The sequence below is a fragment of the Protopterus annectens genome, chromosome 7.part0 (assembly GCF_019279795.1).
Source record: "Protopterus annectens isolate FY-2018-M chromosome 7.part0, PAN1.0, whole genome shotgun sequence".
Taxonomy (NCBI): Eukaryota; Metazoa; Chordata; order Ceratodontiformes; family Protopteridae; genus Protopterus; species Protopterus annectens.
The window spans coordinates 161,010,221-161,026,903 of NC_056739.1; the positions used below are offsets into that span (position 1 = coordinate 161,010,221).

General features: G+C 35.8%; 1 protein-coding gene across 4 annotated transcripts in view; it reads right to left on the reverse strand.

Moving 5' to 3' along the window:
- The window catches only part of LOC122806304 (patatin-like phospholipase domain-containing protein 2), a 517,255-nt gene that overhangs the window by 158,450 nt on the left and 342,122 nt on the right, over window positions 1–16,683 (reverse strand). For 3 of the 4 annotated variants that reach the window (XM_044076614.1, XM_044076615.1, XM_044076612.1), the window contains exons 5-6: window positions 15,550–15,610; window positions 6,692–6,934 (exon numbers count right to left, since the gene is read on the reverse strand). In XM_044076614.1, the coding sequence (XP_043932549.1) occupies window positions 6,692–6,934; window positions 15,550–15,610 (304 nt within the window). The remainder of the gene's footprint in view (window positions 1–6,691; window positions 6,935–15,549; window positions 15,611–16,683) is intronic. The other variant, XM_044076616.1, reaches the window with a different exon arrangement.

A 16,683-nucleotide genomic window follows, 5' to 3' on the forward strand; every position in this document is an offset into this window, starting at 1 on the left:
TAATTTACTTAAAAAGGTTATAGAACAAAAGGATTTACATCAACACACATTTTCTTAACAATAAACAGTATAAGGGGCTAATTTTAGTCATTACAGACTGACTATAATTTTAATTATTTACCAGATATTCTGCAAAATTCTGAACAGCTGAGAAGTATGTCCTCTTTTCCCTGCATCATGACATCCTATAACTACCCTCCTCTTAGTTATGCTAATCAGCCAGCCTTCCCCACGCTTCACATACATAGCAGGTCCCTGTGCCTCTTCTTCACCTATCAACACAGTTTATACCCAGTCCTTTACCATATGTGTATGTGTCTGTCTGTGTCTCTCTGTGTCTAATATGAAGTCTTAGCACATATTGCACAATTCTTTATCACCAAACTTTAAACTGTCACAGAAGTGTTCTTCATGTTAAATATATATTATGTCATACCTTTAGAAAAACTTTAAAATTTAACATTGCTATTTCCTTTATTCATGAAATATTTCAGAACTACTTTGAATTACTAAGCTAATGAAGCCAAATTTACCAGCCTCACTGTTCCACCAGTGTCTCACTACCCTATCTGACCACTGTTTTATTTTTATTTTTTTTTGTAGCAGACATTACCCCTCTACACCCCCTAATGTGGGGGCTCTGCCTCATACCCTTAGTATACTGTCAAATTACACAAACTAAGAGAAAAGGGGAATACAGTTTCTGTTTTGCCCAAGTTAATGCAGCTTCGGAGGTTGTATATTTAGAGCAATGTCAGTGTTTACCTTAATGGTAAAGCACACGGTAGGATCATAAATAGCATAATGGCATGGGAATTTGTTGGACAGCAAGTAAACCCAATATTTCTTATTTTTTATCACTATATATTTGTCTTATCATTTGCCTATGTACTGCATCATATTCCTTTCATTCAGTTTGTAACTTTCTCCTTACGATTCAAACTAACAACCTAATCTTCTTCAACTATCATCATCCATCCTTCCTAAAAAATAATTTTCCTGCAAGTCCCATCTTCTTCTAAGTTGGTATTATCCAACAGGAATAGAAATTGGCAATAATTAACCATCTCCCAAAAACAATAATCCTTGTGTTCCAGAGCACCTTCAAACTATTGCAGATCATTCTCCTCTAGTGAAAATATTTGAAAATCTCCTCTAAAAGCATATTCTAACTTATACCAAATAATGCAATAGTGCCTCTACACAATGATTTGGATTTAGCCCTGGGTATGTAGTGCCACTTTTCTTCTCTTCTCCAAGTCACTGATGTTCATATGTTAAACTACGGCCCAAGGATTACTGGGATGATGTGAGGTATTGCAGCTATGCCAGGAGAAGAAGGGCAGTGGATGTGCAACATATACCAGCATAGCTAGCTGGAATTTAGTATAGAATTATATGTTATTTGAATATCAAACTGATTTGTGCTGAAAACATATTTGTAAAGTTACTTATGTTAAAAATGTATCAACAGTGTGCCCTGCTGGAAAGAAAAGAAATGTACATGTATTATTGTAACTGTTTAAATGTATATATTGTAACAGAGGATACTGAAGTAGAAGAGGTTAATCTCAATCCACCTGACTTTGAGACATAGTAAGAAAATTAAATTACTGGGCCTAGGCTATAAAGATGTTATCTCACAGTTTTGAATGAAGCCAGAGATAGAATGTCTGTAAGAGGCATGGTCTGTTAGTCTCTGTAGAAGGAGTAAATTTTTGTAATTGTTTTGACTTCCAGAAGCTGCACCAGATCTTAGTAAAGCTCTTGTGGGTATTATTGACATGTAGGTGCTAAATCCTGATAGTTCCTAGCAATAGGGGGTTGCATGGGAACCAGAAGTCAGATGACCAGATGTATGTGATGTCATTCTGTACAGAATTAATGTTTTAATATTAGCTGAGACTGAAGTCTCAGAGCAGTCTGTTTCTTGAAACCTGACATAGATGGATTTCTCCTTTACTTCATCTTGCCCTGCTCTATTAAGTAAGTAGGAACAGTAATTCTCCAGATCAGTCAAGAAAATATAGTGAGAATAGTTAAGTATTGTTTTTCTGTAACTGTGTGAATATTTCCAGCTGTGTTATTTTTAATATTTCCTGTGACTGAAACTCTGGCATTTATTGTAAATAGATGTTTAGTATTTTCATTTTCTTTTATTATTTATTATTAAATATGTTAAAACTTTTCATTATGGCCGGTCCTTTAGAAAATATTTTAACCTTTGAGAGTACTTATATCTATTGGTGAACTGTGGCCACTCCTGAAAGCCTGGCTGTTTGGTCAACATTACCCTTTGTATTAATATTAACTTCACTTAGTATAATTGGATCCTCTTTTGAGAGCCTTATAGTAACTGACTGGTGGCAGTGAATCTAACTTATAGTCTGGGCAAAGCTGGTAGAATGGGTAATCTGTACCAGCCTTTCCCAGCTTTATGTGTGTAAAAATTAAATCTCAAACAGTGTATGTGTGTCAGCTACTTGGACCAGGGACACTAAGCACTAGTTTTACAGAGAGGTTGCTGGAGGACTTGGCTTGGACACTCAGCGGAGAACTTAACCCTACAGCTGTGCTAGTGGGGAGCATTATTGGGGACCTGGGGAGAGACAGAGAGAGAAATCTGACCCCAGACTGAGTGTGTTTCCTGTGTGCTCTTTAGGGAAATTGTGCTTGATGCAGAGAGGTCTGCATCTGGAAATACTGAGTGTATCTATTTGTATTCCAAGTGACTATCTCCTCTCCAGTGTCAGTGATAAGGATTCAGGTTATTTGATTACTAACCCAGAGTGGGGATGCCACACTTACTTTCATGTGCATTTTTTATTGACTTAAAGAGAACCTTTGGTCTGGAAGACTACATTTTATTTTTCAGTCAGCTTCATAACATTGGCTTCTCCCTCTTATACTTTCATATTATTTACCAGTTGTTTTATTAACATAAAGCTACTGGGTCTCTCCTTTTAGTGTTTTAAATAACTGTCTTGTACTCTCTGTGTCTCCCATGACTCTGTATTAAGTTCTGATCTTTTATCCCTCTTTATTAACAATTTTTCTGTGACATTTCCCATGTACCTATTATTATTTATGTAGATGACCTCCTTCCACAAGGAAATGACCATCCTAAAAAAATTGAAATCTTCAAGGCTGCTCTTTGGCATGGAGGGATAAAGCCCTGAGTTTGCCCCAGGTGACCCAAGTTCAGCTAGTGGCTTGAAAGCTGGAGCTCCTGGCACAGGGGTCAATAATGGAGCCACTAACATCAGCTCACCCACCTTAGGGGTAAGGGCTCCACAGCTAGTCCATTTGGAGGACCAAGACTTGTACTTGCCATAAAAGCATACAGTACCATAACAAGGAGTTACACATATGAGAATATGAGCACAAAGGGAAGTCACAACAGCAGTAGAATGGGATGTTACAGCTCAGTAAGGAAAAATCCCAGGTTCCACTATGGAATTTGGCAACATCGGCTCCTGACGCTTGTCCTAAGGCAAATGAATGGACAGTAAGGCTCAAACCTCTAGGGAATAAATGGCTAACTAAGCTGTCTATGGGAGAATTTATATGGCTAGATTGGGGATAAAAAATAAGATTTAGAATCCTCTCGTTGTTACAAATTAGCTTCCTTTAAACTTCTACTCGATTCTCTAATCTGAGACTTCTTGATTTTTTTCCCATTTTTTTTTTTTTTTTGTAAATGGTGTTGGTTGGGGTTTTGCATCAACAGTGACCATCACCTAGAGCTAATGTACTTTCAGACTTCTAGATCACCTCTCAAAAACAAACTCAGAGACTTTTGGAACTACCCAAAAACCTTCCTCTTGCCCTCTCACAAAATGTACTGGCCTACATTGCAGACCAGTTTCCCCTCTAACCCCTTGCATACCCTGACATCACACCTAATCCTAAACTCTCTTTTCATCAACACAGTGATCTATCCACAAAGTCCTCAATCAATTAAAATTGACCTTTAAACATGCCAATATACCTTTAGAAGAAGCTCATAAACCTGTCATCAAAAATGTTCAAATCCCAAAGCTTGAATATGCCCTTCTTTTAATCATGTTAAGTAACTACCACAATTTCACTGTTCTACAAAAACAAAAATTCTATGCAAGATTTTTTTCTGATTAATCAGTCTGACAGATGCCAGCCCCAACAATCATCAATGTACCTTTCATAGTTCAACAGAAACATTTCCTGTAAGTGAATGTTCTGCTTTTCTCCTTGTCTCCCTACTTTGCAAATAACTTAACCTCAACTTCTGTCCACCACTTGCCAATAAATTCAGCTTAATTTCATATTATTACGTACTTCATTCTCCACTGGCAGATTTCCTAACATGTTTTGGCCACTGTTCATTCTGACAGCTTCTGAAAATTCTTGCAGTAAACTGGACTCAATTCATGGGCAATCCATTCTCATGGAAATCAGAGCTCTATCTGTTCCTGAAACACAGTGGCCAATGTAAATGCTAAGGACGCCTAGCTTAATAGATACCTTGGCATCATATCTGCTTTCATCACACTACAGCTTTGAATTGCACTCATTTTCCACACTAACACCTCTCTTCACCTCATTTCTCACTGGCAGTCTACTACAATAGTTACTTACTGTATGGTATTTCTTGTTTTACTGTTATTTATGTAAATATCTGTTAATGTCACATTACAAATCTCTTTATACTTCACATTTGTAAACACATACAGTACTGTTTATTGCTCCTTCAGCTCGGGTCATAAAATAGGGCCCCAAATCAGCCTATTCACTTGCCTAAGAAATGTGAAATAAATTGAAATAAAACATATCTCTACAAAGGCCTGAGCCATAGTTTAAAATAGTTCACCACCTCATATGAATCCAGATAACAAATGCACAAGTAAATCATTTTTTTGCAATTTGTTTCAGCCAATTCAGCAAAAGTACAATGATGCAACTAGAATTGCTCACTTCAGTCCAGTACTTAAGCCAAGAAAGTAACACAGATATCATTAACATCACTGGATGATGCTTTTTAAACACAAAGTTACAGCTAAATGTTTTCTAGCAGTTAGAAACAAAATATTGAACTTAACTGACATCCCATACTAGACTATGTCTCTGCTTTATCCCCATTGTTTGTTGGCTTCGGATAGGCTGCAGCTCATCTACAATTCTAAAAGGGATAATGTGAGTACTGGGAAATTAATGAATAAGCAAACAATCAGATTAGTCTGAAGACTGGCTTCCAATATATCCTGCTTGCTTGTCCACATTTCAAAGAATGTAATACCAAAAGCTAATTTTAAAATTTAATTTGGTACTTGGTTCTTAAGTTCTACCTGTAAACACACACACACACACACACACACACACATATATATATATATATATATATATATATATATATATATATATATATATATATATATATATATATATCATGGGTGTAGTGCACTGGATCAAATGGACAGTGCCCCAACACCAAGTTGAGCGACGTCTTAATGTCGACCTCATCAGTACTGACACTTTCTGCACATGCTCTGGGGATTACCCTGGAACAGACTAAACCAGCACTCCCCATATGGGGGGCTGCACCCCCAACACTCCCTGCTAATTTTATTTATATATATATATATATATATATATATATATATATATATATATATATAAAACTCCAATATTGCACAATCACCAGAGAAAGTAAATATTCCCCTACTCAGGGACTGTCGATCTTACACACCTGTCAACCACCTGTGTGTGTCAACCAAATGGAGTCAATCTACTGGGTGTCAGGACACTATCAGTTCGATCCAGTGCCCTACATCTATGCATATATATATATATATATATATATATATATATATATATATATATATATATATATATATACTGTCAGCTGGACTGATACAGCCCACTTAATTACTTTTTTATAATCTCTTAATTGCTCTAAAGAAGGACTAAACTTTCCTTCTCCAAGGCATTTCTTGTTTTTGTGTTGGGAGGTGAAAAACATGCATATACATTTCTTTAGGTGCTGAATACAAACTATAACTTTTCTTTACTTCGTTCTTAATTTCTGTTCTATATTGACAAATGTTTCCTTTCAGAAACTGTTAACTTTCAGGTTCATTATGCTGCATTTTAGCTTGTTTGTAGTAGACATCACTGTTTTGTGATCACCTGGTCCCTATCACCTCTGAATTCTTTCTCAAAATTGCTATCAAGTCCAGCACAATATGACAACTCTTCAAATGAGTAATCCCTCCCAACTCTCCAGATGCAATTAACCTATGGTGCAAGGAATCATGTTACAGAAAGAGGGGAAAGACAGCAAACATCCCAGGTGAACCAATCATAAACTGCTTGGCACCAAAATATTGGTAGTTTTTCTTTCCCCAAGTCCAATGAATCAGCATATCTGCTGATGATGTAGACATGAACACACATACTTCTTGAATAATGTAGGACTCACCACATCCACTAGGGGTCACTGCTGCAACACTTGACCTGTCTCATTCCATGATGCCATACAGTTGACTTTCAACCACTTCATCTGCGCTCATAATCAGTCCTTTGGTTTCCTGTGTCTGATATTCCATCTAAGGACATCTTCAAAATAGACTGCCACCTTACTCCTGTGCTAACATATTAATATTCTGTATTTCTAAGTGAAAACAAACATATATATTTAATAATAGAAGATAACCTTTCTGAATCCATGCCAGAATGTGCTGTAGTTGTTCTTCTGTGATGATTCTGTTGATATACTGGTTAGAAGCCTTCTGCCTTAATTGATGCTGTTGTGAACTGTCTGCTTTAAACTTAGCCTTTTTAACATTCTGCCCATCAGGTGAACTCAGAGTCCTTGGAGAGGCCTCATCAGCAGTTACACAAAGGTATGCATTGGAGCATGACCCATTTGCGGACAATGAGCTTTGTTCCAAGAGACCTAGATGAAAAAATGCAAAGCAATGGCAATGATAAGTGAGTTTGGATATAATGATTTTCTTTTTCTGCTCTAAATTTATATAAACTGATTTAATGCAGTTAGTTAGTTAGTTAGTTAGTTAGTTAGTTAGTTAGTTAGTTAGTTAGTTAGTTAGTTAGTTAAATCTGTTAACTGGGTTAGTGCACTAGTCTAGTGACCTCTTTTCAGGCATGATCCAGGCATTGTGTAAAACAACAGATAAAGCGTAAAAGAAAAACACAATTTACAGAATAAAATTTAGGATATGTATGTACAAGGATAATTAGGGGCGGCCACGGTGGTGCAGCAGTTATTGCCACCTCACAGCAAGAGGTTCTCCGGTTCGATTCTCGGCTGGGGTGCCTTCTGTGCGGAGTCTGCATGTCCTCCTTGTGGTCGCGTGGGTTTCCTCCGAGTGCTCTGGTTTCCTCCCACATCCCAAAGACATGCAGTAGGTGGATTGGACACTCTAAATTGGCCCTAAGTATGAGTGTGTGCATGTGTTTGCCTTCTGTGGAAGGTTGGGCACCGACCGGGCTGGCAACTCGACACTGTAAAACTCCACTGCCAATCATGAGCAGACAGATGATCTGCTGTGGTGACCCCTAACCAGGAAAAGCTGAAAGAAGAAGATGTACAAGGATAATTAAAGAGTTAGACATCACAGTTACACTAAGCAGTTGAATACATAATCAGCAGCAATTACCAAAATAATTGAAATAGTGGAGGTTTTGTGACTAGGATTAGCATGTAATGCAGTACATTCAAGTGTCACTACCCACTCAAATGAATGAGGAGTGCAGGCAGTCAGAGAAATGCAACATCAGAGAGTTAGTAGAGTTAGAACAGGAAAAGGTGAGATAGGACAGAAAATATATCAGGGGTGTAGATGGAGAAGTAGTGGTGGGAGGTAGAAAAGTGTAGAGGGTAGAAGAAGTATGTATGCTACAGAACCCTGAGAGAAATAAATTACATCTTATAATATCTATTCATACTTGTGAGAGCAGGAACGTATTAATCTAGGATCTCTATAACATTTACAGGCATTAGTATGCAGATGCATTTAAGTTTAATCCTACATTCAGCATAATCTATTTCTCCTAGAAGTCTTTGGGATAATAGTTCCAGTTTGCTGGAATGACTTTATGGAAGATTTCTCAGCAATATGTTTTATTTTAATTGCAGTCTGACTAAAGTGGGAGAATCAGCTGAGGTTCCTTTATTCAGCTGCTTTCACTTGTCGGAAAGAGAGCAGTAGTAGCTGCACTTGAGTAGCTTAAAAGTAAGACAGGACAAAACAAAGGTGATTTTGGCAGCAATTACTGGAAGCCAGAAAATGCAATGATGTTCTCTGTTAGGGAAGAGAAAAAAATAAAGTAACAAATTTTGTTCAGGGCGATTTTCAGGAGTATGGTATTATATGATGAATTTAAGGTAATTAAAGAGAGTCGATACTCCACCCTAGAAATTTCCACTCATTTGATTAATGTTTTCCTGGCTTCAGGGGTAAGGTGGTTTGAGATTTAGTAGCATGTTGCCAGTTAACTGTGTGCTTTGTTGGTTATATATTGTGTGTGAGGAGTGATGTTAAGTGAGGAATCATGATGTAATCCTAGATATCAAAATGTGGAGTGCTGAGGAATCTTACTGTTATCAGGATCAAGGATGTTAATATCTGAGGTAATACAGAATTTATGTGATGTACTAAATAGCATGACTTGGAATTTAAATGACGTTTATTGCTAGTAATGTTGGTGCGGATTGTTTGGAAGTCATTTTGTAGGTTTAACTGCCAGTCAAAAATTGAGGGATAGAGGAGGGGTATGTCATGTACGTATAATGTACTATGGAATAGGAGGCTATAGTACTGGTAATGTTGTTAATAAATAGAAGAACAGTATAGGACCAAATGCAAACCGTCTTGGCACACCTCAAAATAATGTTCCTGTGGGTGTCATATGATTGCTGTTTAGAATGGAGAAATATCTGTTTGCTAAGTCATTCTGTAGCCAGCTGAAAATATGAAAGCTAAGCTTTTGGATAAGAAGGTTATGGTGACACCTCAAGGATGCATTTTATTTTTATGAATATTCCTGCCCAAATGTTGCTTTTTTCCAGGGTGGTGTTTATTCATTGGATAGCTGTGCAGAGTGGGTTATGTTCTGCTTCTTGTCATGGGACTATGACAAAACTGTACTTGTTATTTGATGATCTGCTTTAAATCAGTTTCTTAAATATCCAAAAACCAAACAGGAACAGCTAATGCCACTGGCTATGTGAATCTTGAGAAACCTGTAACTCCTTCTTTAAATATAAACCCAAGGTAACATCCAACAAATGAAAGCAGCAGCCGTCTGATAGTTAAACTCCACACTTTATTCGAACACAAAACATACACTAACAACGGTTAAGCGCTTTCACCTGTACACAACACAGGCTTCATCAGAACTGACTTACATTTTGATTTAGCTCGATTTAAATTACTTTTTTGGCGCCAAACAGAGCTCACAGATTTAAAGACACAATGTAACCAAAATAATATGTCTTATGTTGCTAAATTTCATAAAAGCTGATCAATTCAGTCGATAAGTCTGAAATAAAATAATACAACCTATAATACAACCTATATACCTATGATACCTCAAATGCATATCTTAATACTAACAAAATCAATAATATAAATATTAAATATGTTAAAAAATATTAAAAATATATATATGCAACAATATAATACGCTGTATGTGAATAAATATAAATTATATATAAAATAACTATATAATTTTGTACCATATACACTAATACATAAAAATCATCACATCGTTTAAAATGTTAAAAATATACTTGAAATATATTTAAAATGTATATTAAATGTAAGATGACTTACATAAGGAGAGGTTTGATTGAAATATTATCATTCAGACCGAGAGTAGAAGAGGCATCCGTGAATAATTGCCACCACATTTCACGGTAAGATAAGTGCCCTTTACTATCACCTCCCCTAGGATCTGATTTAATAATATCTATAATACCAAATGTTAACTGATGATCAGAACCATACTGGTTAATATGTCTATACAAAGCATTCTTATCATCTCCCTTTTTTATACAATACATATGGTCAAAGATACGTTTGTTAAACTGCCTCTCAGTTTTCCCAATATAGAAAGCTGAACATTTTGCACATAATGCAATGTAAACCACAAACTTTGTTTTACAATTTCCATGTCTAAATTTGATATAAGACCTAGATATATTATCTAACCTCACTACTTCTTCGGTGTTAATCAAATAACACCAGTTACAACTACCACATTTGTATGTATGTGTAGCTTTATTACTTATTGAAATTGGTCCTTTTTCTAAAATACTTTTTATATTAGGACCCATTTTATTTACAAAATAAGGCTTGTTGCCAACTATATCAGACACATATGTATCTGTCTGGATGATGTTCCAATTTTTATTTAAAATCTCTTTAACCTTATGTATATGTGGCCCATATTCCAGTATACATGCTCTACTTAAATCAGTAGACTTAGGGGTACTATTAAATATTCTGTTGCTGTTGCCAGGATTTCTGTATGATAATAATGGGATATATTTGGTCCCCCATCCCTTGACTACTTGTTTTTTTTTTACTTTATCCATCATTTTCATATCATATCCTCTATCTTTAAATAACATGGTTATATATGTTACCTCCTCCAACATATCACTATATAACAAAGTCATTCTTAATGCTTGGACTAATTGTCCCTTATATATATTTCTCATCAAACTTTTAGGATGATTACTAGAAAATTCTAGATAATTATTAGAGAAGGTAGATTTTCTGTGTATTCGTGATGAAAATTGAACATTGCCTTTGTATATAAAAGTATCTAAATAAGCTAGACCTGTCTGACTTTGAGAACTAGTGAATTTAAGAAATGTGCTACTCAAATTGATGTAGTCTAAAAATTGATCCAAACTCTTTTCATTACCTTGCCATAAAATATAATTGTCATCCAAAAAACGACAGTAATACTTAATATTTTTATAATATTCACTATGAAAGATAATCGATTCTTCCCAGTCAAGCATGACTAGGTTGGCAAACACTGGGGCGCAAGCAGCTCCCATTGCAATGCCTCTCTTCTGTCTAAAAATTTCCCCTTCAAAGTAGATAAAATTGTAGTCAAGTACTATACTCATCATCTCCATGATGAGATAAATCTTGTCCCATTCGTACTCAACGTATTTCCTCATACTTCGAACAAATGCTTCAAGACCCTCGTCTTTGGGAATACAAGAGTATAAATCGATTACATCAATAGTAACAAATCTTACACTTTCATTAAAGGCATCTGTGGGATATTGAGACAAAAACTCCCAAGAGTCTTTTACTAAATGAGGAATTTTTTCATAAACTGATTTTAACATAGTATCGATAGCAACCCCTAAAGGAAATGTTTTAGATCTACTGCCAGAGATAACAGGTCCAAATGGTGGATTCTTGATACTCTTATGAATCTTTGGTATGCCTACTAAGGTTGCTATCACTGGATGTTCTACTCTTAAATAATTATAAGTATCCATGGTGATGCGTTTGTCAATTAAAAATTCTTCAATATGTAAATTGATCCTCCTATATGCTAAATTCACTTCATTTAATGATACCACTTCATAATTATCTGTGGAATGTAATATATCCAAAATCTTAGAAGAATAAGTCAACTGATCATACAAAACAATGCCCCCTCCTTTGTCTGGTTTCATTACTCGAATTGTTCTATCATTTCTTAACTCATTTAAAATTTTTTGTTCATCGTCAGATAAGTTGCTTTTGGTTTTTTTACCCCTAAGAGTATTATTCAACTGATACAGTTGTTTGGTTACAAATTTCTCAAATACTCCTATAGTAGGATGATTAACTGGCATGAATGTACTCTTCTTTTTCAAGGTGCTAGGACCATTATAAATATTCTGTCCATTCACTTCATTGTTATTGAACATAACAACTAAATTTAATTTCCTAGTATATAATTTAACTTGACTAATATTATCTACCAGTTTAAAATTAGTAGTAGGAATATATTTTAATCCTTTAGAAAACAAATTAAAATGGGATATATTTAATTCAACATCTGTATAGTTGTAAATATTAAAGTGCTTATAACTATTAATAACTCCTACCATAGTAAAATTTAATCTACTATCTGTGATTTCATCTTCTCTGATAGAATTATTTTCTGTATTCTCATTGATTGGTAGTACACAGTTCTCAATCAATGATATGGTTGGAACTTTTTCCAGTTCCCTCCCCATTTCCAATCTCTTGTCTTGCCTATCTGTTGGTTCTTCCAAAAATGTGAATTCCACTCAGTCTGATCGACCACATCCCTTTTTTCATAATTATTATGATCATACCTATCCTGCGTATTATAATTCCATCGATATGCAGTACCATTTTTATATTGTTGAATATCTCTCTTCATCTTATTACTCTTCCTTTCAAAAGCTTTTTTAGCATTAAATTCAGCCACATTAAATTGTTTTGTATATAATCTTTCCCACTGTGCAAATAATAAATCTTTTAAAATCACGTAATTTAATTTTTCAACTTCTTGCATACTCTTAATTAATTTTTCATCATTGAATTTTATCAACAATTTCATATAACCTATACCACAACTATCAAAAAACAAATTAAAATCATTCATAGTATTGTCATTAATATCAATTCCCATAGGGTACTTAAAAAACCTTAAGCCCTTTGGTATAATATTAGATTTAATACATTTACTCAGATATGCATTGTCTAATTTCAATGAATTGATCAGATTAAGTTTCTTTCCAAATATATAAATAATGTCCTTTAACGATCCTTTAGGTACTAAAGTGTCTAATACATCATCATGTACTTTGTCCTGGTCAAATTCACAGTCCAGTTTCTTAAATATAGTAGTTACATGGCAAAGGATGGGGATGGGTATAAAGTCACATGGTCCTGATGGTGTGTTTGTCTTTGGAAGTAGGATAATAAGGGCATGGTTAATATATGAGGGGGTGTATGGACTTTCAACATCCAAACTTAGATTAGACTAAACACAGGACACTTACAGAGCTGAATTGTTGACCTATCACCCCCAGTCACCTTTCTCACTACTCTCTCTGTGAACAACTGCGTTTCTAGTACTCAATACCCATGGTATCTACCTTTCACACACACACACACACACACACACACACACACACACACACACACACACATGCACCTTTTTTAGTATTTAAATGAATGGAATATGCAATGGTTTTACGTCTGATGAAGGGTTCAGATGTAACCCGAAAGCGCTTACTGATCTGTCTTGCGTGTGTTCTATTAAAAGATTTGGGACTTCCAGAGCCGTGGTGGTACTTTATGTTTTTGAAGATTATCTGTGTGTGTTGCTCTTTGGTACCTTTACCCTGCAGCTGTCTTTGGATTTCATTGAACTTTACTACATCAGCTTATTTTAGCTGTTTACTTTCCCATAGTAACTAAATCAGTTCTCCCACCTGTAAAGGACAATGGCTTAATTACATCAGCCGAGAAACAACAGAAACAGTCCGTATTTTAAATGTCTGTTTTCTTTCCACAGTTCAAGTCACCTACTTCTTTAAAGTGGACTGTGATAACATTTTATGACCTGCTGGCACAAATGATGCTTTAAATTTTTGCATTTCAAACTCTAGATTCATGTATTCCACTTCCTTTCATCTTCTCTTACATTTACAATAGAAAATGTTACAAGGTTACACACATTTGCAGACCAGCTTGATACTAGTAGGAAATAAAAAGAAAAAAGTAAATAACATCTTTAAATCAGTTTTTCCTAGCTTGACAATAGCAATGGCACCACATAAACAACTAAGTATATAATTAATATCTTATTCTAGGACTGAATTCTTGGAGAAGAGAAATTAAGAAAAAAATGCACATGTTTATGAGGAATTGGACAAAAGGATGACATTTGGTGATTTTTTATAAGTGAACTTGCTGACTTAAGAAAAGGTTGTCTTTCGGCTTTTCCCGTTTAGGGGTCGCCACAGTGGAACTCAGGTCCACTAATGATTGGCAGTAGATTTTTCAAGAACGCCGAGGTGCCAGCTCGACGTTCAACCTTCAACGAAGGCACGCCCATTACGCATGTCTTTCGAATGCCCACCCAACCACAGGGAGGACATGCAGACTCCACACAGAAGGCACTCCCCGCACTCCAGCTGAGAATCAAATTGGGAGAACCTCTTGCTGTGAGGCAACAACCCTACCGCTGCACCACCTCGGATGACTTAAGAAAATGTTATTGCCATAAATCTGAGGTTCTGCATTTGTTTTGTATTTTTTATGTTTTCTTTATTTAGTTATTTATTTTTAAGACAATGTAAGTTTTTTTATGTTCATGGTAAAGTATCATGGCCAATAAAGAAGATTAAAAAGACAGTAGCTGGCTTACAGCAACATCTATGTTCTTTGGCTGCAGACAATAGTCAACAAATTCTGTACTTGGTCATTGGATGGGGCTCACACATGAGACAAAAAATGTTTTAAGCTACACTTGGTTTATATGTAATGTCAGCAGTCTGAACTAAATCAGTAGTAAAATTACATTCATGTGAATTAAATTATCATCAGCTGGTGAGATTTGAATCAAAAGGAAAATAATGCTAAGATGAAATAAAGCCAAAATATCTCATCTACCTACACAAGAATTATAATACCAGCTCTACTGAAATATAAATCAAAGGGCAATAAACTTGTCATACCAATTACAATATACATAAAAATGAAGCCAACCAGAAATACTGAAGAGCTATGCTGCAAAAAATACTTAAAACAATAATAATCACTGTCTGTAGTCTTTAAGATTGCCTGTTTGATATCTACAGTCTTAAGCAAGATGAATGCAAAGAAACACCATGCTTCCTGTTATATTGCTAATTTGCATGCTATACCAACAATTTGTATCAGCTATGTCATCAGAAGGCTATATTACTGACAGTACAGACTTCTTCTTCTGGCTTTTTCCTGGTTAGGGGTAGCCACAATGGATCATCTGTCCGCTCATGATTGGCAGTGGAGTTTTACGGTGTTGAGTTGCCAGCCCGGCGCCCAACCTTCCACAGAAGGCACACACATGCACACACTCACACCTAGGGCCAATTTATAGTGTCTAATCCACCTACTGCATGTCTTTGGAATGTGGGAGGAAACCCATGCGACCACAGGGAGGACATGCAGACTCCGCACAGAAGGCACCCCAGCCGAGAATCGAACCAGAGAACCTCTTGCTGTGAGGCGGCAACGCTAACCGCTGCACCACTGTGGCTGCCCCACTGACAGTACAGACTATCCCAGGTAATAAATCACTTCCTTTCCCTTTGACATGGCAGCATACGTATGGACACACACACACACACACACACACACACACACACACACACACACACACACACACACACACACACACACACACACACACATACACACACACACACCAAAGGAACAGTTTATATTCAAACCAACAGCTGCTAATAATAAGACTATTTTAAAGTCCAATGAAGTCTCCTGCACATACCATTTTTCTGTAAGAATTTAATGGCATCTTGGTAGCCTCTGCAGGCAAAATCCTTCAGTGCCTGAGATAGAGAGAGAGAGAGAGAGAGAGAGAGACAAAGAGAAAAACTTTATTAGTTATACTGCAGTACATGTGAAAATATTAAAATTACACCAGGGTATGGATGTGCAAGAAATGTCATTCACATAGCTTAATCATCAGTTTTGTTTCTTTGTAGAGATGATACTGTGGTAAGTTGTTTAAATTAAATTTTTGATTTCAATGTAATGAACAGCTCACTATTTAATTACTAAATATTCACAAAAGATCACCTGATATTTGCAGTTATAACATCTTGTGATATATTCAGGGGTTCTCTTCATGACACAAAACACCTGGTGTACAGGCTAGGTGTGTAGAGCAGTAAAACTTCCATGTGTAGTAAATGTATTTGGTGGACCTACTGAACTCCTGAAGTGCCAGCTTTCATATGAGCTGTTAAACTGCAGTATTGTCTAGGAATTCAAGTCATGCCAGTGTAAGAAAACACGCTGTTTCTACAACTTTTTTATCAAGCTTACATGCATCAAAGGAAAACTCCACACTACAGTGTTGTTAGCCTTATCCCAGAGTTACCTTTTCTCCCTATATCACTCAATATTGTTTAGCGCTTACAAACCCTTCAGCACCTTTGTTTTTTATTTTTTCATTTCTATGTTTCCTTGTCATAAATCAAGAAAATACTAAAATTTTGTTTCAGAAAGGAATTTGTTTCAGTTTTCATGATCCATGTTTAACCAGTTTTGGTTGCCACCTGCAGTTTTATATCCAGATACTGTATTGCTGAAGTTAGTAAAATGTTATAAGCAGGCAATGGATAAACATTTACTTTTTCAGAGAGTTAGCTACAGGATAAAGTTTATTATTAAGAATAGGTATGAGTTATACTGCAAGACTGACTGTACAAGCAAACTGATAAATGTTCTAAATTTATTGACCAGTGAAATGTTTTATATTTTAAATACAAAGTACAGTAACAAGCTTACAGGTAGCTGTCACTTGCCTGGATAGCTTTATAAAATAGCATATTTCAGCCATGGAATCATTAGGTCAACGGGCTTCTCGGAGAAAGCCAAAATGCATCCACAAACTTGA